Source organism: Seriola lalandi, unplaced genomic scaffold (assembly GCF_002814215.2).
Source record: "Seriola lalandi dorsalis isolate HSWRI2012SDOR001 ecotype SW California unplaced genomic scaffold, Sedor1 jcf7180002054294, whole genome shotgun sequence".
Taxonomy (NCBI): domain Eukaryota; kingdom Metazoa; phylum Chordata; class Actinopteri; order Carangiformes; family Carangidae; genus Seriola; species Seriola lalandi.
In genome coordinates, this window is record NW_019524847.1 from 423879 (window position 1) to 446570 (window position 22692).

Here is a 22692-nt window from a genome sequence, read left to right on the forward strand (position 1 = left end):
TCTCCTCATGCTATCACCTTTGTGGTACTTGCAGGCAACAACACAATGAATCACTGTCAGAACACTTTCAGGTAAACACTGGTTTTCTTAATGAGGCATATGCAACCATTTAGTGAGGAGTCTGCACAGTTTTACAGAAAGCACCCAGACATTTGAGGATTTTTGCAAGGAAGAGGAAAAACATTAATCTCCCCACCACAGTGTTAAAGTGTTTCATGTCACCCCTCACCCCATCAAAACCCTTCATTGTCTGTTAAAGCTCCCATCCCGCCCCCCTTCTCCCTGTCCCGCCTGGCACAAAGCACAAACAGGGCTGCCTCAGACAGACAGTGGCACAGCTTTTCAAGTACACACTCACCCTGTGGCTGGGAAGCTCAGCAGAGCGTGCCAGTTGGCAGTTTGCAGCCCTCACAATATTCTTTCCTCCTAACTCACAAACCGGACCACTGGAAATCTCAGAAAAGATCTCAGATGTGTTTGCAGACACAGACAGCAGTCAGTCTATTTTTAGCTCCTGAGTTTTAAAAGACGCATCCTGTATATTAAAACATCACCAGTCTGGTATTTGGGTAATGTAATCACTTGGCTGTTGGAAAAGTATGGCGTAATGGGGTCAATCATAAGAAAATGTTATGAGAAAAAACCTCAGATGTTCTCTGAGATGAAAGTGATAAATATATAATAATAAAACACCTAAAATAAAAAAACCCTAACAACAAATGGATGATGGAAGTGTGATGCAGTTCACAATGAAGGCGGCTAAACTAGGCTTTTAGACCAGGCGCTGGTACATCCCCCTCTACTGTCATCCAGTGTGACCGAGTGCTCAGCTGACAGCGCTGTCAGTGGGAGAGCACTCAACAAGGAGAGATGCTGGTGCGCTGGGATTTTATAACTGAATGATGAGCAGGATGCACACTTTTACCTCACATCACAGACGATGAACAAACACAATAAAACATGGGGTTTTCAGTTAAAAATATATAATGTAGGCTGAGTATAATATGATTAGGTCATTCACTGCAGGCATAATGCACAGCAAGCAGCAGCATCTGTGGTGTGATGAGGTTAATCCAAACTTGCAAAGCGAAGTCATGTGGTTCCTTGACCAAAAAAACATAACAAACTGTTTTCTGACATATTTATGTAAATGTGTGACTTGAATCTCTGAAAATATCAGAGTTTTTAAAATTAATTTACAACTTTAATCTCAAAATTTTGTTCCGAATATAACCCCCCCCCCACCATTGTAAAAAAATAAATAAATAAATACTGCAAAGGAAAGGGCAAGGTTTCACAAACAAACACAAACACACCTTTGTCTTTGTGGGGACCCGGCTTTGATATAACCCTCGCCCTTAATATATTGCATTCCCTAGCCCCTTACCCTAACCTTAGCCATCACCTGCATGTACGTACACACACACACACACAAAAAAAAATACAAAAAAACAAAAAGGAGAAATCAATATTTTGCTTATGGTTAATACAATAAAACTAAAAAGAGTCTGTGTGAGCAGACTGTGACAGACAGAAATATTTCGTTTCAGTTCCTTTAAGGAAGTACAGTAGCTGTGTAGTTTCATCATGACTAAAAGACTAAAAAAGAAATCAAAACGACAAAAATTCTTGCAATCTCATTCTAGGAAATCAACTCAACTTTAAAAAAAAAAATTAAACTAAATATCTATTTGTGACCCATCTTTACAGTTTTGTGTCTCAGAGCTGAGTGCTGCACACAGAGTAGAGAAGACTACAGATATTGAGAGATCGGCTTGCACAGTTTTCCAATGCGTTACTGACAATAATAAAACTATAGAGAAAACACCAGGCTTCTCCTTTGATGACAAGACTCTATTCAGAGGGAAGGATTTACCTGGAAACACCTTGAGTGGACGGTTTTTCTCTAAACTGAGGACTAAGGCTCTGGCAGTGATGCTGAAGATCTGCCTCGGGGTGAAGTTCACACCATCGTTGACTTGGAAGTTGAATCCTCCAGACATGGCACCTGGACATGACAGGAAAAACAACATCAAACTGTCAAGAAGTCTCTGAGGGAACATTGTTAGACTCTGACTGCTGCATTGAATAAAGAACAACTGCATCTTAGTTTTGTGAGGACAAGTTGTCTCTTTGTTCTCGGCAGGAGCAAATTTACAAATGAGCTCTGTCTGGTTTCTGCAAAATACACAGACAGAAAAAAGTAGGTGATCAGCACTCCTGATGGTCTAAAAAAAAAAAAAAACTGCAACACAAGCTAAAACTTCGTATTCTGAGTCAATGAGGGGCTATTTAATCAAAATCAATTGTCTATACAGGTGTAGATGTGTGTAAATGTGTGTGTGTGAAAAAGAAATTCTTCAATATACAGGATGGGGCAAGTACCTTACACACACTGCTATCACAACCTTTCCTCGTAGTACAAGTACAGGCAAAGAAAAAAGTAGATATGAATCAGGAGAGTGAGCAGAAATCTGATCTGAGACTGACGCTATCAAATGTTGACAGATCTTATCCATCGTTTCACATCACATTTCCAGACTATTACCACCTGCAGCCTGGCTTTCAGTCCAGTCTGTCTGAACTGTATCAGTGCTGCAAGTAAATTAACAGCTACTGAAGAGAGTTCCACATTGTTTCTGAACAGGGGGAACTGAGCAGAGGACAAATCAAACAGTGGGAACTGTCAGCAGCAACTTCTTTATATGAAATGTGCCTTGAGATAACGTCTGTTGTGCTATAAAAATTGACTTGACTTCACACAAAAGGAACAACAACAACAAGGTATCTTGAATCATAAAAACAGAGCTGAATTACATTTGGCTTTACTGCATTAAATCCAAATTGTGCAGGAGAATAAACACTGACCACAACCGGACCAATTAATTACAGGTCATATTTAAGATATTAATTGAAGTTTTTAATTGCAGTTTGCTTAGAATCATTAATTTGGATGACAGAATGAGAACATGATATGAGCGTAAATACAAATCAAGTCAAAGTTGATAAATGATTAGAACTGAATTATCCCCCAACCCCACTTATATTGCTATAATGTTTTCTTCTTCTATATCCATCTCCACACAAACAGAGGAATGTTCTCTTTGGTTTTTAATTGAGGGGGAGCCCCACTGTACAGGTCTGTGGCTTCCTGACCTCTCCTCTCCCACCTGTTTCATTTCTGTTGCCTGTTTTTATTCTGTTTGTATAAATGCAAAGTAAGAATCGACTCAAATCAAATGGAACTATTACATTAGATTATTAAAACAAAACAAAAAAGCAGGGAACACACTTTACCTTTGTGCACAAACAGCAGCTGTCCTTGGTCTATGTAGGCCTGGGTGAAGTTGAGCACCGCCTTCATGGGGGCACTCTTCAGGGCCAGGTATCCGTTGCTTGGTGGGGTCACCATAAATTGGAGCTCCTCTGGGGGTGTGTCCTGGTCCTGCGCCCTTAGATCCTCTGGGCTGATTTCTGTCACTGAGGACACCCAAACCTGGACACAAGATGGACAAGGGCAACGGGTGTCAGCTGTGATCTACGTGAAGATATAGAATGTCGTTTGACATGGCTCAGAATGAAGGTCCTAACAGCATTTGACAGGCATATGCGATTCTGACATTTATTTTGATTGATGGCATGAGGTACTGTCATATTTTGTTATACAATGGGGCAATAGACTCGCTACTTTGAAGCTTATTTCCATTTGCCCGTCGTTACAGCCATAATTCAAGTATTCTGGAAAAAAAATCTAATAAAATTGTCTTGAGGATAGAACAGAATGACGTCTCAGGTACTTTTTTTTTTCCATTAATTAAATCCACCTAATCTCCGCAGATATGAAACAACTGAAAAGGAAGTGAGACACATAAAAGACGGACGGAAACAGCTGATGTGTCGTTGTCATTCATCACCACATACAATGGACCCAGGATGCTGTTCTCACATGTTTTTCTCTCTCTCTTTCTTCTCTCCAAGTCATTTTCCACTGTTCATCATCCACTGAAGCAGAACTGCTACAAAAACAATCTCTAACTGAGGCACCTAAAAGATGCTGAGACAATAACAACCTGTGTCACTCTGAGCATCACTCAAGTCACATTCAACAACATAATGAACATATGACGGGCATCTTGGGGCTAAATATAGCTACGCAGACTGTAAACACAGTTGGATGTAGAACAGACACACCATTAAGGTCCCAACAGAGGAACTCGTGAACACACGGGACACAAAACTATTGACGAAGGATACCTTTTTCTGAGAACCAATAGACACAAAATCTATTACAGACCACATCCTCTAATTTTGAAGTATTAAAAATGCTGTCCAGGAAGATGAGTCACTTACAGAACAGCACAGTGACCATTTGATTCCCTATCACCCATCTGTAATGTTAAAACTGCCCGAATAGGGATTTAGTCATATTAGTAAAAACCTACCATGAAACCATGACACATGCTAGAGTTAAAAGAGTAGTTTAAAATATTTATATTCATGGTTAAACCTGAATTTATTAATTTTATTCTGTTTAGCTGCTAAATGCTCCACTATGCTCATCTGCTTGTAGTTGTTTTTGTGTGTCTGATTGTGAACAGTGAGCTTTTAGAGCTTTTTCACTGACTACAGCTATAGGTAGAGTAAAGTCATGAGCTGGAAAACAAAAACAATGAGCTGTAAGATGTAGCGCTGAGGGGACTGCAGAGAAGTAATAATTATCTGCATGTTTGTAACTAGGAAGGACAACTTTCCCATTACATGTAGCCATTTGACGCATTTTCTGAAATAGAAGGTCACAATAAATGTTATTGTTAGGTTTAGTCACAAAATCCACTTTGGAGTCAAAGTGAATTTCATGTAGTGTACTGTTACATACTAAAGAGTGCAAATTTCCTGTTTTTCATGGGTCATATCAATGTGCAATGCAGCCACAAGATATATAGCACTTTATAGAAATGGTGTGATCACACACTGGTTAAGTAGCAAGTATTTTTATTGTAAACTTCTCACTGCTGCTCTCTGGAAGGTGGTTTATGTGAGAAATGTCGCAGACTGCAGAACTGCACTTTGCAGGGTGAAGGGAAGTGGGTACAACTACAAAAAAACACTTGTGCAGCCTAACACAGACATCATAAGATTTAAGACTATCTGAGGCCGGGTTTTACCTTTATAAAACTACTAAACACTGGGTGACACTGGAGTCTAAATGGCCCTAAAATTCACTGTATTACTAACTGGCTGTGAGCTGGTCTCTCACTTGGTTAGACGTGTTACTGGATCAGAAGCATGGGGCACTTTTTCAATTAGCACCTGTAAAACCATATTACACTGGTCCTATCTCTCCCCATATGAGAACACTTGCCACACATGTGAGTGCGTGCTCCTCATAGCAGGAAATGACTACACATCCAATAATCCCATATTAAACAGGAAGTCACAGCAGGATCGGTCTGAAACCGCATCAGGGCGACTCCACCAAATTCAAAGACAGGCCACATGAGATCAATTTGCACAAACAGCCCCTTGGAGTGAAAATCAATCCCTCAAATGTGACAGGATGCTCATCAGGCTGCAGCCTTAGTCATGGAGACGATAGTCAAAACAAACTGCACCACACTCATCATATCTTTGATCCATTTTTATTGAATTCCTGTGAGTCTTCACTGCCAAACCTCAACTGTTTTGATCTTTATATGCTGAGGTGTTTTAATAGGCCTTTGGTTTTAATATCACCTGCACAAAGTAAAAAAATCTCTCATGTTGCTTCACATTAAGCCTGTCTCCGAAAGATAAATACTCATGACAAACAATTAAGAATTTGACTTCAGGAGACTCTGCTCACAGCTCTATGTCACTGTGATGCCATTACTTCTAGATATCTGGCGCAAACTTTGGAAAGCAGACAGAGGTTGAATGTATCACGTGTCAGTCAGTACTGCCACAACTAACCTACAAACACAAGACATTTGTATTGGATCATAGTCTACTGATTTCAAGGTTTTTTTAAACTTAAGAAAAAAAGGATGATCTGTATTGTTTTGTTTTGTTTCATTTTTTATTTAAAAAATGAATAACTTGTATTTTTAACCAGACATCCGCTGATATTTATGCAGGATTGTCGTAGGGTTTATTCAGCATTTGCCAAGCTTATGTAACATGTAACAATAATCCCCTATGGCACACTGATTAATAAAAATCTGTTGAGTCCTTTTAAAATATTGAGTCAGAAAACATCAAAGCTGTTTCAAAACTAACTTTCCAATAAATTGTATGGAAATTAGGTAGGGTGACTCTGTATGTCCGTTGTAAGAAGACCTGTGTCTCTCTTCAAATCTTCCACAGTTTGAGCCCCAACATGATGTGCAGTGGCAGAGAGCCACCTTGTGGACACTGAGAATCCAGTTCCCCTCTGGTAAAACATGACATAATGACCGATGAGATCACATTTGCATTCAATAGATCATACATATGTGCAGACCAGCTTGTCAGAGACTGTCACCAAAATGTGTAAACATCTCCCTTTTGAAAAATATTCAGTGTTTTCTGATTAAAACTACTATAATTCACCTGGCTCCCTGATGTTTTTCAGTGTAGTAAATTCTAGAAGTCGCTCTTCTCTGAGTCTGCAGGAATTTGAGGCATTTGGGGCAAAGCTGCACACACACAATAGAAGCCTATACTTCAGCCTCTCTTTCCAGCTGGACCTCTCCCAACTCTAGCCACTGAGGCTGCAGGAGCACTGCTCAGCACTGCTCAGCACATGGACACACACAACAATGTTTGTCTAATTTACGTGAATTTAAGTGACGTTCAAAATATACTGTATGCAAGAAGAACTGCTTTTCACAGACAGGTAGTAAATGCAATTCTTTTTGGATAAGAAGACAGTGAGGAGAGTTGTGACGCAGTAGAAACAGGACTGAGCTGAGGCCATATCGTGTTTGCTATTTCCAGGCCATGCCATCATGCTGCTCAACATTATGATGACGCTCTGGAATGGCTTAAATTCAAGCATCATGTTCCCAGCTGCATGATCTCATGTTCATGTAATGCCTGGGGGCTATTTTCTCTTTGATTTAAAGTCTTTTGTATTCATAAGAAGCCTTAGAAATCATTTCCGGTCACCCCAGACTATACAAAATAGCAGCTCCCCTTTCAATTCACTGAAGCAGCTATGCTTGCAACTGACTAGGGGATGTTTTTGAAATGTAACTCCTTCACACCAAACAAGCACCTCCAAAATATATGTCAATGCATGCGCTGTGCTGCTGCGCCCCCCCCCCCCTTGACCCTCCTCCACATAGCAAACATAGTTTCCTCATCCAGCCAGTCAGCCATGGCAACTTGCAACACTGCCCACGTGAAAACTGCCTGACAGTAAGCCATGGTGCCAGACCTGCTAGTAAAAAAAAAAACACGTCCAGAGTTTAAATATAGAGCAGTGCAGACTCACCCTGAGGACCCTGTTGGCTGTAATAACAGGAGGCTCATCGTTGACAGCTGTAACCTGGATGTACACCGTCTGGGCGGCACTCTGCTTCCTCAGGCCTGAGTCATTGGCCATCACGGTGAAGTTGTCGGTTAAGGTTTCGCTGCTGTCATGGATGTAGTAAATGAATTCATGTTCCACCTGGTTAAGAGATCATGGACATTATTAGGGAGAACCTGAAACTAAAACTGCAAAGATTTATTCAAAATACAGCCATTCAAAACACTAATATTTTTTGACACTTAGGTCACTATACTCTCTGAAATGCACATAGAGAAAAAACAAAACAAGAGATTCTAGCTGGCATAGGGTGAGAAGAAGGGGATGATGGGGGTCAAGCAAGGGTAATACTCTTTAATGTTTTGATTTAATTAAGGATGAGTTAGATTACAAACACTGCAAAGATGGCTGTGGGTTTAGAAAAAAAAACTCTTTAAATATGGGGTATATTTGAGAAAACACCCTCTCATCTTGATAAATAAAATGTTACTGCCATATTAAATCTAATTATTTATCGATTAATCCACCTGCCACTCTGTTGCTGTTTCTCCAAAGCAACTGAAGGACTGTCTGTAAGAATATCTCACCTGCCTCCTGGTGAAAGAGGTTATGGACACACCAGGATGTCGAGAGTGTTCAATGTGGCCGTGCAGGGGGGGCTCAGTCAAACTATACAGGAAGTTGATTCCAGAGAAATGTCGGTTGGTGACTTTGAGCACATCCTGGGTCAGTGCCTTGGAAGCGCCCTCATTCAGAGTGAAATTTGAGACCTGCAGTGGGATGAGGCGTGGGATGATGTCAACAGACATCCTAATGTCGCTGACGTCAGTGACCCCGTTGGTGGCATCGAGGATGAAGGTGTCATTGACTTGGTTGGGCTCCACCTGCATGTACTGGATGTTCCCATTGTTAATGTCCTCTTGGTTAAACGTCTTGACAGGGGATTGTTTGGTTCCGATGTGGCGCTGCTCCGCTTCGACAAAACGCCGGAGAAAGCCATGAGAGGGGGCTACCTTGACTGTGAATACAATCTCAGATGGCAGGTTGTCCTCGTGAGTGACCTGCAACGATCAGAAAACATAGTCGGTGATTAAACTTGAAATGTTCCATGTGTCACCAAAGTTTAGTTTTCATTTTACTCTATATGCAACATGACATCATTGTAAAATAAAAAAAACGAACATGGGTCAGCATTCAGTTTTTACATTTTCAGCAGCCTTAAAAACCAGGACAAGACAAGTAATTTGTTATGGTTATATTTTTCTTTCATAATTTACACTGTCTGCCAAACATTTTCCTTCCATTAACTATAAAAAGGACACATGTTGTTTCATTACATGTTTTTATAGTCAGGGATAGGAAGTCCTTAATCTTAAATGTCTCTAATGAAACGTGGTGCTGAGAATTCACAAGTATATATATATATTATTATTATTATTATTATTATTATTATTATTATGTGCATAATATCATAATTAGACAAAAAATGGTGGAACTGTAATGCCTCTGCAAATATACACAAAGTTGATTGGGTTAAAATTCATTTTATCTGGCAATATTAATAAAAAATATATATTATTATTTGAACCAGAATAAAAATTGCATTGTTGATTGGGAATCTCAAGCCCTCTCTCACACACAGACACTCTTCTGAAACACTCACCTCCAGTTTAGTCTTGTCGATCTTCACTGATTTTCCTTCTTCTACCAGTAAGTTGTTGTGATGCAGCACAATGGGTGGCCTCTGATGACTTTCCAGGTAAACCTTTACATTGATCCTCACTGCAAATCGAAAGCCTTTCACTTTCACTGTTAGATTGAAATAGTCTGCCAGATGTTTGCTGTCATCGTGCCGATAGGAGATCAGTCCATGCTTTAAGTCAGACAGTGTGAACGAGTCCACCTTTGTTTCATTGTGATAAAGTCTTCCATACTTAGGAGCCACATCCATCTTGAAAATTACCTCTTGGTCATCTCTGATGTCTAAATTTGATATGACACTAAAGTTACTGCTGGAAAAGGTTACTGATTGGCCTTTCTGAACCAGTAAGCCAGTGTTGTTGCCAGCCTTCAAGAAAGGGTCGTGTGCACTGATGTCTAAAAGGCTTGATACAAAATGTTTTCCATCTGAGACAAAGAGCACAAACCTGCCAGTGCTCACACCTTTGTGAATGAACAACACTTGCTTTTCTTCCAAATCCTTCTGTCGAAACTGGAACAGCCGATGGGTGGTGTCATTAACCAGAACTAGGTCTCCCATCGGGATTCCACGTCGAGTGTAAATCAACTGACCATCATCATAATCAGAGTCTCCATCATGATAACGCAAATCCTCTGAAGTGAGTAACCTCTGTCCATCTCTTACTACATGGAAAACTTTATCAACAACACGTACTGGCTTTTGGTCATTGACCAGCTGAATGGATATGTTGAACAATCCTCCCTTTGAGCCAATTTCATCCTCTGCAATGGAAGATTTGAAGCCTTCGCTGGTGGAGGCTATGAAAGTGAACTCGTCTTGAGTTGTTTCACTATCATCATGAATGTACATTATCCTTTCCTCTAATATATCCTGATTACTAAAGGTTAAGATGTTGTCGTAGCTAGCATTGGAATTTGACTGACTAATACGGGCTAGCTTTCCATGTCTGGGGCTGCTTATGACTGTGTAGTACATATCCTTTGTACTCAAAGTCTCTGCAAAGAGCTCATCTTTAGTGATAAGCTTACTTTCTCCCTCCAGAAGGGAGAGTCCATCATTTCTCATGAACACACTGTTGATATCAGCTTTAATGGAAAACTGGAAATCATAGTTTTGAGACTGAGCATGTTTGGAAACCAGCTGAAATTTGAACCTGTCACTAGTATCTTCATAAGGCCTGTCAACTAGCTCATAATGTACTTTAAGATCTGTTACATCTCTTTGGCTAAAGGTTGAATTCTTCCACAAGACTGTGGTTTCGAGTAAGAGTTTTCCTTTCTTTGGTATGGTGAGAACCCGAAAATAAAGGTCATCCTCTAAGAGGGCCACACCTTCGGCTGCAGCAAAAAGATGCTCAGAGTCCAGTGTCACTTTCCTAACTTTATCCAAGTTTAACATAACATTCCTCACCAGGTGGTATTTCACCCACTTCACAGTTATTGGGAAGAGTAGTTCAGTGGTTGCCCTTGCAGCCACATTAACTTTGCACTTAAAGTAATCAGTGGCATTGGATGTCTGGATGTCTTGAAAAGTGCTAACATACCTCAGGCGCTCTTTTTCTAGAAGTCTTTGGGAAAATGAGTCAGCAGGCCTCCATTCACCACTTGAGTGAAGCCTCTGGAGTTCTCCATACTGAGGGGGTTCAATCATATCATACCGGACATCTACAACTTGTTTCATAGCATTGGTTTGGACAGCTAGCTGCTTTGAACCAATTATAGCTGTCTCTCCTTGAATGATCTCAAGGCCTGTGTTGTTGGCAATCTTATACTCCAGTGCTACGGCCATGACCCTTAGAACCACAGTGTTGCTGACCTTTTCCCCATCACTAACTCTAAGAACTATCCTTGAATTTCTAACCCCTGTGTGAACATAGTAAACCCTGAGTTCTTCCAAGTCTAAATATGAGAATGAGGTCACTGCCTTGCCAGGGTTGTTTTCAATTTCCAAATATCCTGCATCAGCGTTCAGGTTCCCAAGCACAGAGAAGACAAGGTCATTATAGCTACTGTCAATGTCTATGGCCTTTAGAACATCCGTGGTGAGGCGTTTCTTTGAGTTCTCCAACAGGACAAAGAGATTTCCTTCAGGGAGACTCAATTCAGGTGCATCGTTGGTTGGTGTCACAGTAATATTGTACTGGTACAATTTTTTGTCCTTCAGATAATCAGGAACTTCCTTTCTACTGCTAGAATAAATTGAAAACATGAAGAAGTCATCTGGTTCCTCTGACCCTCCATGGATATACATCACTCGTCCATGCCAAAGATCCAACATGCTGAAAGTGTTCTCCTCTTGGTCCTGATCGACATCAAGCCTTATCTGACCCCGAACTGGTTGCTCACGAATTCGGAACATAATCTGAGACTGTCGAATGCCAAGCTTTTTGAAGTCCAAGAGAACCTTAATGTGTTTGGCCTCAAGAGATGCTCTACTACCTTCCTGCACCACAAGGTTTTTGAGCTGCACAAAATTTGAGCCATACCTTCTATCCAAGCCCCTTGCAAGGGTGGACATGTGTAAAGATGGTGTTGGTGTCACCAAGTGAAAAAGGGATCCCGGAACGCTTGTTGGACTTATGGTGGTTGATGGTTCTGGTTCTTTATCTGGCTCACAACCAACTGAGATATCCTTGGTGACAACAGCACTAGAGAGACCCATCTTCACTCCATTGACTTCAATGTTCTTCAAACATCCTTTGAAGGAACCTCCCCTGACACGCTTTCCAGATACAGAGACGAGCCCCACCTTTCTAACTTCTGATCTGGTGCTGTCATCAATACCTCCTACAAAAAGATAACCTTTGAGCTGAAGCCCCTTTGAACGAGAGCTGATGCTGCTTTTCACCATCTCTCCATCAACAGTTAGCTCAAGGCTTTTGGAACTGAAATGCAACTTGATAGAATGCCATTTCCTGTCATTGATGAAAGTGAGGGAACGAAGCTCAGTTTTGGTTCCTGCTTTTCCAACAATTGCCACTGGCAAACCTTCTTGAATCTCCACAGCCACAAAGTCGCCCTCTCTGGCTGAACTGTACAACATAATTCCCTCTTTGGCTGAAGTGTGCACAACACACTCAAATATCGCTTCCTGTTGGGCATTCCAGGTTGGAAAAGAAATGTAAGCCCTTGAACTGAAGAAGCTTATAGGGTCCTCCTCGGTGGCAAAGAATTGGGGACTGCAGCCTAAAGACACCTCATGGACATTTTTGAATCCAGTATAAGGCCTAAGAGATGACAGCAAGTCATGTTCATTAAAGACCACGTTGTCCATGCAGCCTCGGAAGCCAATCGGGTCTCTGGGGATATAAAGTCTGTCTAGGCCGCCTGAGCCTCCAACATAGAGGCCATCCAAGATGTTGAGATCACGATGAGAGCCTGGCATCTTTACACTTGTGTGAGAGTTCTTGTCCACAGTTAGAGTGATGTTGTGCTGCACATGGTGGACCTCCACAGAGTGCCAGGCCAGGTCATTGAGCTGGGTGCCTCGCTCTGACTTTAACACCCGCTCCCCAGATCCGAGGTCCAGTTTCAGCTAAGACAAGAAATAGAACTCAATTATAAAAGATGTTATAACACAGGAATAAAAGGCAAATACACTTAGTGATCTAACCAGCAATTCAATCGAGATTGAGGTTATCTGTTTAGAATAGATGTTTGTTGTGATGTCCCATTTTAAATGCAATTGTTGTAATTGTTAGCCATGCCTGCAGCATGGTACCAGGAAGAGTACCTCAAGATATACTGGATAGATTGCCATAAAACTTTGGTACAGATATCCATGGTCCCCATAGGATGAAGCCTACTGACGTTGGTAATCTGACTTTTTTCTCTAAAACCACCATGAGTTTGTGTTTTAGTGAATTGTCATTCAGTTTTGTACAGATATCTCTGTTGCCCTGAGGATGAAGCCCACTGATTTCTCTAATCTTGTAGCTTACATTTTGCACTATGAATAGGTCAAAGTTTTCACTTATCCTGTGAAATATCTCAACATCTGGAGTACAACATTTTGTTTAGACATTCTTGGTTCTCTGAGGATGAAATCTTAATTTTTTTTAATGATTTTTTGATTGTTAACTTTTCCTCTAGTGCCACCATGAGGGTGACATTTGTCGTTTAGATTTAAATGTGTCAACAACTACTGGATGGACTCCCAATAAAACTGGTAGACATTCATGCCATCCTGAGGATGACTTATAATGACTAATCCTTAACTTTTCATTCATTCGGTCATGCTAAACTGGGATGTGAGCACTACACATACTAAACATCATCAAATTAGCATTGTCTCTGTAATCATGTTAGCATGTTGACATGACTGCTGGGCACAAGTACAGCTTCATGGAGTCTCTACCATGGCTATAGAGACTTAGTTAAACATGCATGTACAGGTTGCAACTATTTAGCATGACCATGAAGAAAATATTGTTAATAATTAATTAATTAAATAACATGTATTTATATAGCATTACAAGTTCAAAAATAATAGATAGATTCTTCAAATATTTTGACTGTGTCAGATGAAATAACTGTCTATATAACCTATGAAATTACGACTTATATGAATTAAATGATTAACTGTGGACACCATGACAGCCGGAAAGGGAAACACAAGATTTAGACTGTGTATATTCCATGATGTCACCTGTTATAACAGTGAGCTTTGTCTGTGATTTGAAGCAGGAAGAGGACTCTTATCTCTTTGCCCTCAGCAATGTCTTTAGAGCATCATGTCACCATCTCAAACTAATGCTGCATTTAGATGACAAGCTTGTCAAGGCTTGCCGCTGAGTCCCTGCTATTCATGCACGGGTTTCAGGGAGCAACACTCATGGCTGACTCACATGGAATGAGATCCCAAGCCTGAGGAAAACTTGTGTGGGTGAATAAAAAAATTATTTGGTGACCTGTGACAGTTTAAGGAACAGGGACGAGCCTTTCACTCCTCGTGCTCACTGAAGTACAACAATGCAACACAGTCGTCAGTATGATTTATTCCCGGCAGCACAAGTCTAACACGAATAGAAGCTTAGTCACAAGGATTTCTCGAGTTTGATGCACAAAAGCTACAATGCATATCTCAGGACTTCCTGTACTTCTTATGAATGTGTCTGCATTTCTATTTCAAGGCTGCCTACAGTACATCTGTCCATTCTGTGTGCTGATTAAGCTTGTCAGAGCTGTTACAGGATGTTTAAGAATCAGTGTTTAAGGGACAAAAGTATTTTACCCTTAAATTCTCCCAGCAAAGCTAAATTTCGTAAGTGTTCCCAGGGTTAACACATTTGTCTTTAAATCAGAAGTCGATCACCTGAGGTGTGTACTACACGTCGTGTTTATTTCTATTATATTTATAGCTATAAATGTTGTGGCAGTAGGAGCACTGTTCACAGTTCCACTTGAATTTAACATTAAAGTCGGTTTCTAATTTTGCAGAATTTAAGCTCATTCTGCTGAGGAATTCAGTGCCTTCAGAAATAAGGAGATGCAATCTTACTGTGACCTTCTCATTATTAAATACAACTGGTCACCTCAATTATCCATAATGAAACTATAACAAGGAAATTGATTGGCACATTCTGTATGTTCATTTAAGTAACTTTTTTGTTAAGTAACTAGATTGATTTCAATTTGAACTTCTTAAAATTAACGACATTTTGCTTTCCATTTGACTAAGCTTTAAAGGCTGCACTGTTCATGACCGAAGGGAGCAATCAGTCAACCAAAAATCTGATAATCGATCAGTTGTTTCAGTTATTTTTTCAAGCAAAAATGCCAAACATTCCTTGGTTGCAACTTGATGAAATGTGAGGACTTGGGATTTGGACCGTTACCCTGATGAAAGCCCTGTTATAAAACACATTAGTGAAATGAAAGTGGCGAGAGAACACTCCTACTACTAATTGGACAGAATAAGCAATTTGATGACATCACCTAAGGCACTGAGAAATAGTGACATACATGTTTTCATAATTGGTTGACATTTCATACACTAATTAATTTATAATAATGATTAATCAATAATGAAAATAATCATTAGTTGCACCCCTGTATTACATAGATCATGGAGTGATTACAGCAATAGCAGGCCACCAAGCAGTCCACTGATTAGTTTCACAATGTTTGATAATTCAAGTGATTTGTTGCACAGAGGCAGAGTACAACGCCCTGAGAAATTATCTCACTTATTCCAGTAGATTAAAAACACAGATCTGACTGCTTTCATTATCTCCTGGTTCCTACTGTGACAAGAAGTGACTGGTATGGAGTTAACACTGAGGCTTGTCTGCTTGTGTTACTGTGTTGAGAGACTGACACTGTCAACTGAGATGGAACCATGGCTTACGGTGGTCAGTGTGTGTGTGCGTGTGTGCCTATGTCTATTGTGAGCTCATATGCGGTCGAGCACATACATCTGCGAAGTGTTGTATGCATGTGAATATGTGCGTGCACGTGTGTACTAATGTATGCTTGCACACATATGCTCATGCGCTGGGGCCATAGATGTACCCACCTGCAGGCGACCAGCATGCAGCTCTAGTAGGAAGTAGTCGGTCTGGCCGGCAGCTAGAAACAGCAGGCCATTGGTGCTGGAGGTTCGGAAGCGAATGCGGAGCATGTTATGGTCGGACGACTCTGTTGCTTTGAGCTGTACAAAGCCATCGCCATAGAAGGAAGCTGTAGAAAGAGACATTAGAGAGAGACAGGTTTTTTTTTTTTTTTAAAGAGACAACAAGAGGGAGATTGTATATGGTTGAATGTGGTGTTGACTGTCTTTTGCAGTTTGTTAAATCAGTGCATCACAATCATTTAAACTGAGCAGAGCTTGAGGGAGATGAGAAACAGAAAGTACAGTAGCAATGACTACAGCAACCACAGAGCAAGTCAAGTCAAGCATTGTGGTCTTAATATAGCCAACATGTGACATTTAGATATAAAAGCCAGGCTAATTATCATCCTGGTTGTTCTTTACAAGTGGAGCAGAGCCTGTGTGAAGTGGGAAGCACGTGTGAGCGCGCGCACACACACACACACACACACACACACACACACACACACACACACACACACACACACACTGTCCACAAGTTATAACACACCTTATTTAAAGAGTGCTTGTAAGATTCTTTGGATCTGCTTAGCTCAGCCTTCCTGGTGGGCCGGCTGTGTTTGGACTCTATATGCTCAATCATAATGATTTACATGCAGTCAAGTATGACAAGAGTACAATTATGAGTTTTAAAGCGTTACCTATAGAATAATAACTACCTTCAGGATGAAACTTTACTCCTGCATGTAATCCTTGCAGCAGAATTGCAGATTTATATCTCTGCTCTTTTATAGCTTTAGGAGCAAGTTGTTCATGGACTGTCCAAAACTATAGTAATGACATATACGAATTTTAAAGGAATTTGACTTTAATGCCACAACAGCAGTATCCAAACTGAGGCAGAGGATGAGGAGGTGGCTTGGAGGGAGTCAGACATGTTTGGGCCTGCCCTGCCCTGACAGGAACCTTCAACCTGAACATGAAAGGCTCTGACATCCACACATTGTCTGTGGCCGCGTGTTCCAGAAACAGTGTGGCGGATGGACCCAGCTGTTTCTTCTACCTCACCTCCCTGCCATTTCACATCACCCTGTAATCTAGGCTAACGTGTTCTGAAGCTTTCTCATCTAAGCCCTCATGCCCAGGCATCACCAGTTGAGTTTTTTAATGAGTGTCAGAGTCCCACGCATATTCAAAGGTTAACAAATCTTTGCCTCTGTGAAGAAGCATGTCCATTCCACTTTTGATTTATTTGGAGTTCATCATGACCCAGGGGCAAGAGCAGCTTGCTGCTAATGGCCCAGAGTGACTCACGAGTGAGGCTAGATAAAGTTAATGTGAGTTAATGCATTGTTGTTACTCCTAAAAGGGTTAATGCACTAATGGGTCGTTTGCTTAATCAAATCCAATCTGTATGGACTATGTAGTATAAATTAAGACAATTAAACCAGTAAAGCATGTAAATTAGCCCTTCAGCCATGTCAGTATACGGTCATCAATCAACAGGAGCTGATTGAGGAGACAAAAAAACAACTATACCCCATTTTATTTGTACCAATACTTTAAAAATGGCAGTTTTGTTGACTGTCCACGGCTTGTCAGTAAAGCAGATACACAAAGCAAAAGATAGCATTATTCCTCTTCCATAGCTGCCAGTCAGGGCAAGCCCACAGACCTCACAAAGCCCGTCTGCAAAAGATGATTTAAACCTGCGCAGACCATGGTCGCCAACACAAATCATCTCGCCAACAGACATGTGGAGCTGCTCAAAGAATTCCAAGAGTGACAGGTTAGCGACAGATAACATAATTAAAAAAAGTTACAAAATTACATCATGCCCATGTCTTCAAATACAAGTGAAATGAATGATTTATTTTGTGACGAGCGAGCTTTGACGGGGCAATAAAGTACAATAACTGTTTCATTTGGCTTCATCTTTTTAGCTAACTTACCAATATGGCAAACATCCCCATGTGCAAATGCGACGTTCACACTAGTAGTGTTAACTTTTCCTTGGAAACTGCTAAACATCAGGCGTTCACATCAACACATCAGATCAACAACACCAGATATAAATGATGGATTTACGATAAATCAGTATTGGATAGAAATGCTACAGCAAACACTGTAGTTTTCATCATCTCTCCGGTCACAAATTTGTACAGTTTAGGTTTGGTTCACACGTCTTTAGCTCACTGTTCGTTGATCTCAGCAAACATAGTTTCTCTGAAACTAACAATTTTTTTCATCATCAATTAATATGATGATCATTCCTTTGTTCTTCCATTAATCAGTCCATAAATTGCCACAAAATAGTAAAAAAAATATTGCAAATTTCTCACTATCACAATTTTTTTAATCTCAATGGCCCTCATTTATCAAACGAACGTAGGGCAGAAAACCGTGCGTACGACCGTTTCCACGCAAGCTTCGGAATTTATCAATTTGGAAGTGAGCGGAAGCTAAGATCAGATCTCACGTCAGGTCTGAGCTCGTGTACGCAAATCTGGATTTGCGGTGCAGCACAGCAAAATCTGGCTGAGTCTGAAAATAATTATTAAACAAACCTCAGCTGTCATTAGCATAAACAGTCACATATTTAGAACAGATCAAAACGGATTCTTAAAACGAATAAAACAAGATAAAAAAAAATTGAATTTTAAAAAAGACCACGTTTTTTACTGATACCACTTTTTTGTACAATAAAACAATATGATAGGCTAAATAGCCTAACATGACATCTAATTATTGCACATTAAAATTTGAAATAATAATAAATACAAGCAGAAATGTGTGTTTGCAAATTAACTCATGGCAAAATTGTGTAATTGTTTTTTGTTTTTTCCGATGGGTATGACACAACTGGAACAACAATTAAAAGCATCTGGTGAGATAATCATTGTTGCACTGTGGTTTGTCAGATGTTTACTCACTCCCTTATTTAAACAGGTGCTTTGACAGTTATCAAATCATAACGATGGCAGATTTACTCATTTTGGAGGAACAATACGCGCGTGCCAGACGTGAGCGCGTTTTCAGAGACCGCAGGGATCTCCAGATTGCTGGGTTTCCAAATTTGGTTGGAGCAATTGATTGCACTCGTGCGTCTGAAGCCGCCGTCCATGAATGATTACGCATTCATCAATCGCAAAAACTACCACTCTATAAATGTACAGGTGTTTTGTGATGCCAAGCTTTCACTTTTAAACGTGGTGGCCAGGTGGCCGGGGGACACACGATTCTTTTATTTTTCAAAACAGCTGTGTTGGCGCGCGGCTGCAGGAGGGGGCACTGCAGAGCCAAACTCATCTCCGTTACCCTCTTCCACAGAGCGGTTTTATGAGCTCCTTTGACCCCACTCTTCAGACTGCCAAAAAGCACATCCTTATTTTGCGCCACCTCGGATGTCAGGATGTCGATCTCCATCTCTGAAAAGTTTCGTTTTTTGCCAGTAACGCTTCTCTCCATGTTTGACCTTAGTGGGCGAGGCCTCCGAACCAGGAATATTTAAGGGCGTAACATGTTAATGACGATCGAATTCAGCCGCCGCATTTATCAAGACCCGATCATTCGTACGCTGGGATTGGTCAGATACGAATGTTTCATGAATCACACGTGTATCCTATCGTACGACCAATTCTGCGCTCAGATCTGCGCCTGTTTTCACGCAAGATTGATAAATGAGGGCCAGTGTGATGTCAGTTTGCTGCTACCAGTGAATGTTTGGCATTTTTGATTGAAATATGACTTAAAACGATCAACTGGCTATCAAAAAAAGTTGCAGATTAATTTTCTGTCACTTGATTAATTGAGTAATCCTCGCAGCCCTCTAAGTCTCAGTCCTCCTCTGATCTTATCATCAACACGTGGGCACGTCTTTTGATCAAGATCCACTGATTTGTTTATCCCAAATAAACGTATTTCTGGTGAGACACACATTTTCCAGCGAACTTCACACGTTACCATCCCATTTCCCCCAAATGAGCTAATAGTGCTGTTTTAGACTAACTCATACACTGAAATATATATTAAGGCCTGTATTATATATATTTGTATATGTCCTAACAAAGGTAGTCCGCTGAAGAAGTACTTTTCAATTTGCAGCAATTTTTGTATGTATTTGTTTTATTGGTGTTGAACTTAATTTACTCATCATTAACTGTCCAGTCTATCCTAAGCGATAACTCTCAGTCTGGTGTAATGTGCCCGTTAAATTGTTAAATGCAGCTGGAAATAGAGAAAAATTGGCCCACAGGCACGAGCCATCCAGCATTATTTATCCTAGTTCTGACCCTGACTCAGACGGAGTGAGTTTATTGTCCTTCCTCATTTATACGTCATTTTCATTCATCTGACTGGCTCTGTGTACAACAGGGAGGAAGCATTTCCAAAAACTAACCAAGAGGAAAGCAAAGACATTTTTCCCCTAAGTTCACTAGGATGGACCGGATGCATGCTCAATTGTATTTTAGAGTCGCAACAATGACGTTCAAGTCATATGATGTCAACAGGGTCAACAGGGTCTTGCGTATAACTTGCGTATAAGCAGCTGGATTCTTGGAAAGCGGTAAAATAGCGATAATGTAAGGGGAGAAAATTTTGGTTGTTTCAGCTGCAGAAACATAGAAATTTAGGGAGTATGTAAATGAAAGAGCACAGTAGACTGCCAGAAAACAATACCCACACATAAACACACCTGTGTCCACCTGACTGTGCAGAAACAGGAGGTGTGTGAAGGTTGTTCTGTAATCTACGTGTCTACAGTGGCACTTTCCGTGCGACAGGGACATTTTTTTTTTGGTGAGATTTCACAAAGCGCTCCTTCAACAACAATGCCAGTGACCTTTCAGTGAACACCCGCTTACAGTTAATTTGAGGCCTAATACCAGTGCTTGTCACTGCCTGTGTGCTCAGTTTCTACAACAAATCAGAGATGCAACTTGACTGAAGTGTCTCTTTGTTTTTTTTTCGCGGACTGTCGTGCCATTCTGTTGCTGATGCATTATCAAAACCTGGGACGAGGCTTGTTTCATAATGCGAGGGGAATACAGAGTACGCTCACATCAAGGGACGCATTCAAGTAAAGCAAATGTCTATACTGTAGTTATATTCATTGAAGGATATGGTCTAGTGTGAGTCATAGTGAAATAATTCCTGATTATCCCCAGGGCCACAGCCTGGATGAATACTGAATATAGATGACACATGGCCAGAATCAAATCAACCAGACAGAATAATAATGCCCACATCTATATAAATAATGTAAATCTGTAAAAACTCACAAAAAAAAACCCATATTTTTCCCTTAGGTCCATCAACAAAGCAATGGATGTCCATTTTCTTGCATTTGTTTGAATGTGTTATTGTCACAGTCAGATATTCTTCCACCACAGTGGGCATCACAGTCCCTGCTGCTGCCTCTAATAAGGTGAGCGCTTACAGTGCACAGCATTATCCTGTGTGTGTGTGCACCATGCATGCACAGATTATAGAAAAACTAATGCAAATCATATGTGGAAGATAAATACTGGAATTATTGGTCGCCTTAGTTTGAAAGAAAAACATGCAAGATCATGCATAAAAATTAATCTCTGTTGTTGCTGGAATGAAAACATTCACATTGACATGCTGTTGTTCAGTTGGGTGTCACACTGAAGTTAACATTTTAAAACCTGTGAACTATTACAGCAACTCAGCAGCATGCACAGAAAACATTTAACAATCCTCTGTAAAGTGATACTAAGCCCGCTTTTGGAGACACGCTCATGATGAAACAGAAATAGTGCTGTAGCCCTCATATGAAGGAAAGAGCAGCCAGTGACGAAAATAAAGTAAGTGATTATGTTTGCTTTGTTACTTCAGTTGTCATAACCTGCAAATCTCAAGTCGCCTTCAGGGAACTATTTCCTCAGTACACTACAAACACTGGAAGACAGTCATCAGAGTTGAAGCTTGTGGTTGCAGCATTAACATGTCGTCATTGAAAGCACCATCTAATAAGTTTATATCTCGTTTGTTTTCATTGGAAAAAAAAGTCGAAAAGTTGCTTTGTTACCTCCCGACGCCAGCTCGACCAGGAGCGACCACCACAGCAGACCGCTGAGCCACCGCTTCTTCTCGGCGTTGTTCACGGCAGAGTCCATCTTCCTTCTCCCCGGTGGTTCAAACACTAGTTGTTGCTGGACTGCACAGTTACATATTTACAAACCTGTTTTCACTTCTTCTCGCTTCAGTAACGTCAAACACCGCGTGAAGAGCTCAGTTAATCCCCCGATCCGTGACAATGAGTGAGTCTCAAGCAAACCCTCAAATGAACTGAGTTGAAGCACCGATGTGGATCCTCGTCTAACTCCGCCTCGTGTGTGTGTGTGTGTGTGTGTGTGTGTGTGTGTGTGTGTGTGTGTGTGTGTGTCACATCTCAAAGAAAAAGGCATGTTAATCCCAGTTTTCAAAATAAAAGCCAGAATAAGAAAGGGATAAGCGCTGCAGGCCTGTTTAACCAAACAACACCATGTGGAGGTGTGTGAACAGCTCAAAATCAAGCTGACTTAATTTAACCTTTATCAAATGTCAAAATAAATCCTTACACTGAAAGCGTTATGACTTATTTACTATTTATTGGAAAATAGTATAAATATATTAGTTGATTGTAAAACTAAGAGAAATATTTTTTTGCCTATTGTTACTCAATAACATTTAGTATTTATAAGTTAATAAATGATTTATAACATTATAATGAGTGTATGACAAGATATTATTCATTTATTGTAACTACTATAACTCCTGTGGAGACCCATAAGTGGGAGCTGCTGTATAAACAGATGAATGACAATATAGTAAAACACAGTTGGAATAATACAAAATATGTCTTCATTGGAGGAGTTATAATTGTTGACAAATACTGTACATTGATAAACACTTAAAATAGCTGCTATATTATAATTTGTTA

The 22692-nt window shown here is 40.4% G+C and overlaps 1 protein-coding gene across 1 annotated transcript in view; it reads right to left on the reverse strand.

Annotated features, from left to right (window-relative positions):
- The window catches only part of cspg4ba (chondroitin sulfate proteoglycan 4ba), a 28248-nt gene extending 6175 nt beyond the window's left edge, over positions 1–22073 (reverse strand). The window contains exons 1-7 of the mRNA XM_023406097.2: positions 21799–22073; positions 15708–15871; positions 9153–12725; positions 8077–8550; positions 7454–7630; positions 3298–3496; positions 1877–2008 (exon numbers count right to left, since the gene is read on the reverse strand). Coding sequence (XP_023261865.1) covers positions 1877–2008; positions 3298–3496; positions 7454–7630; positions 8077–8550; positions 9153–12725; positions 15708–15871; positions 21799–21886 — 4807 coding nt within the window. The 5' untranslated portion in view covers positions 21887–22073. The remainder of the gene's footprint in view (positions 1–1876; positions 2009–3297; positions 3497–7453; positions 7631–8076; positions 8551–9152; positions 12726–15707; positions 15872–21798) is intronic.
- Between the last annotated feature and the right edge of the window lie 619 nt (positions 22074–22692).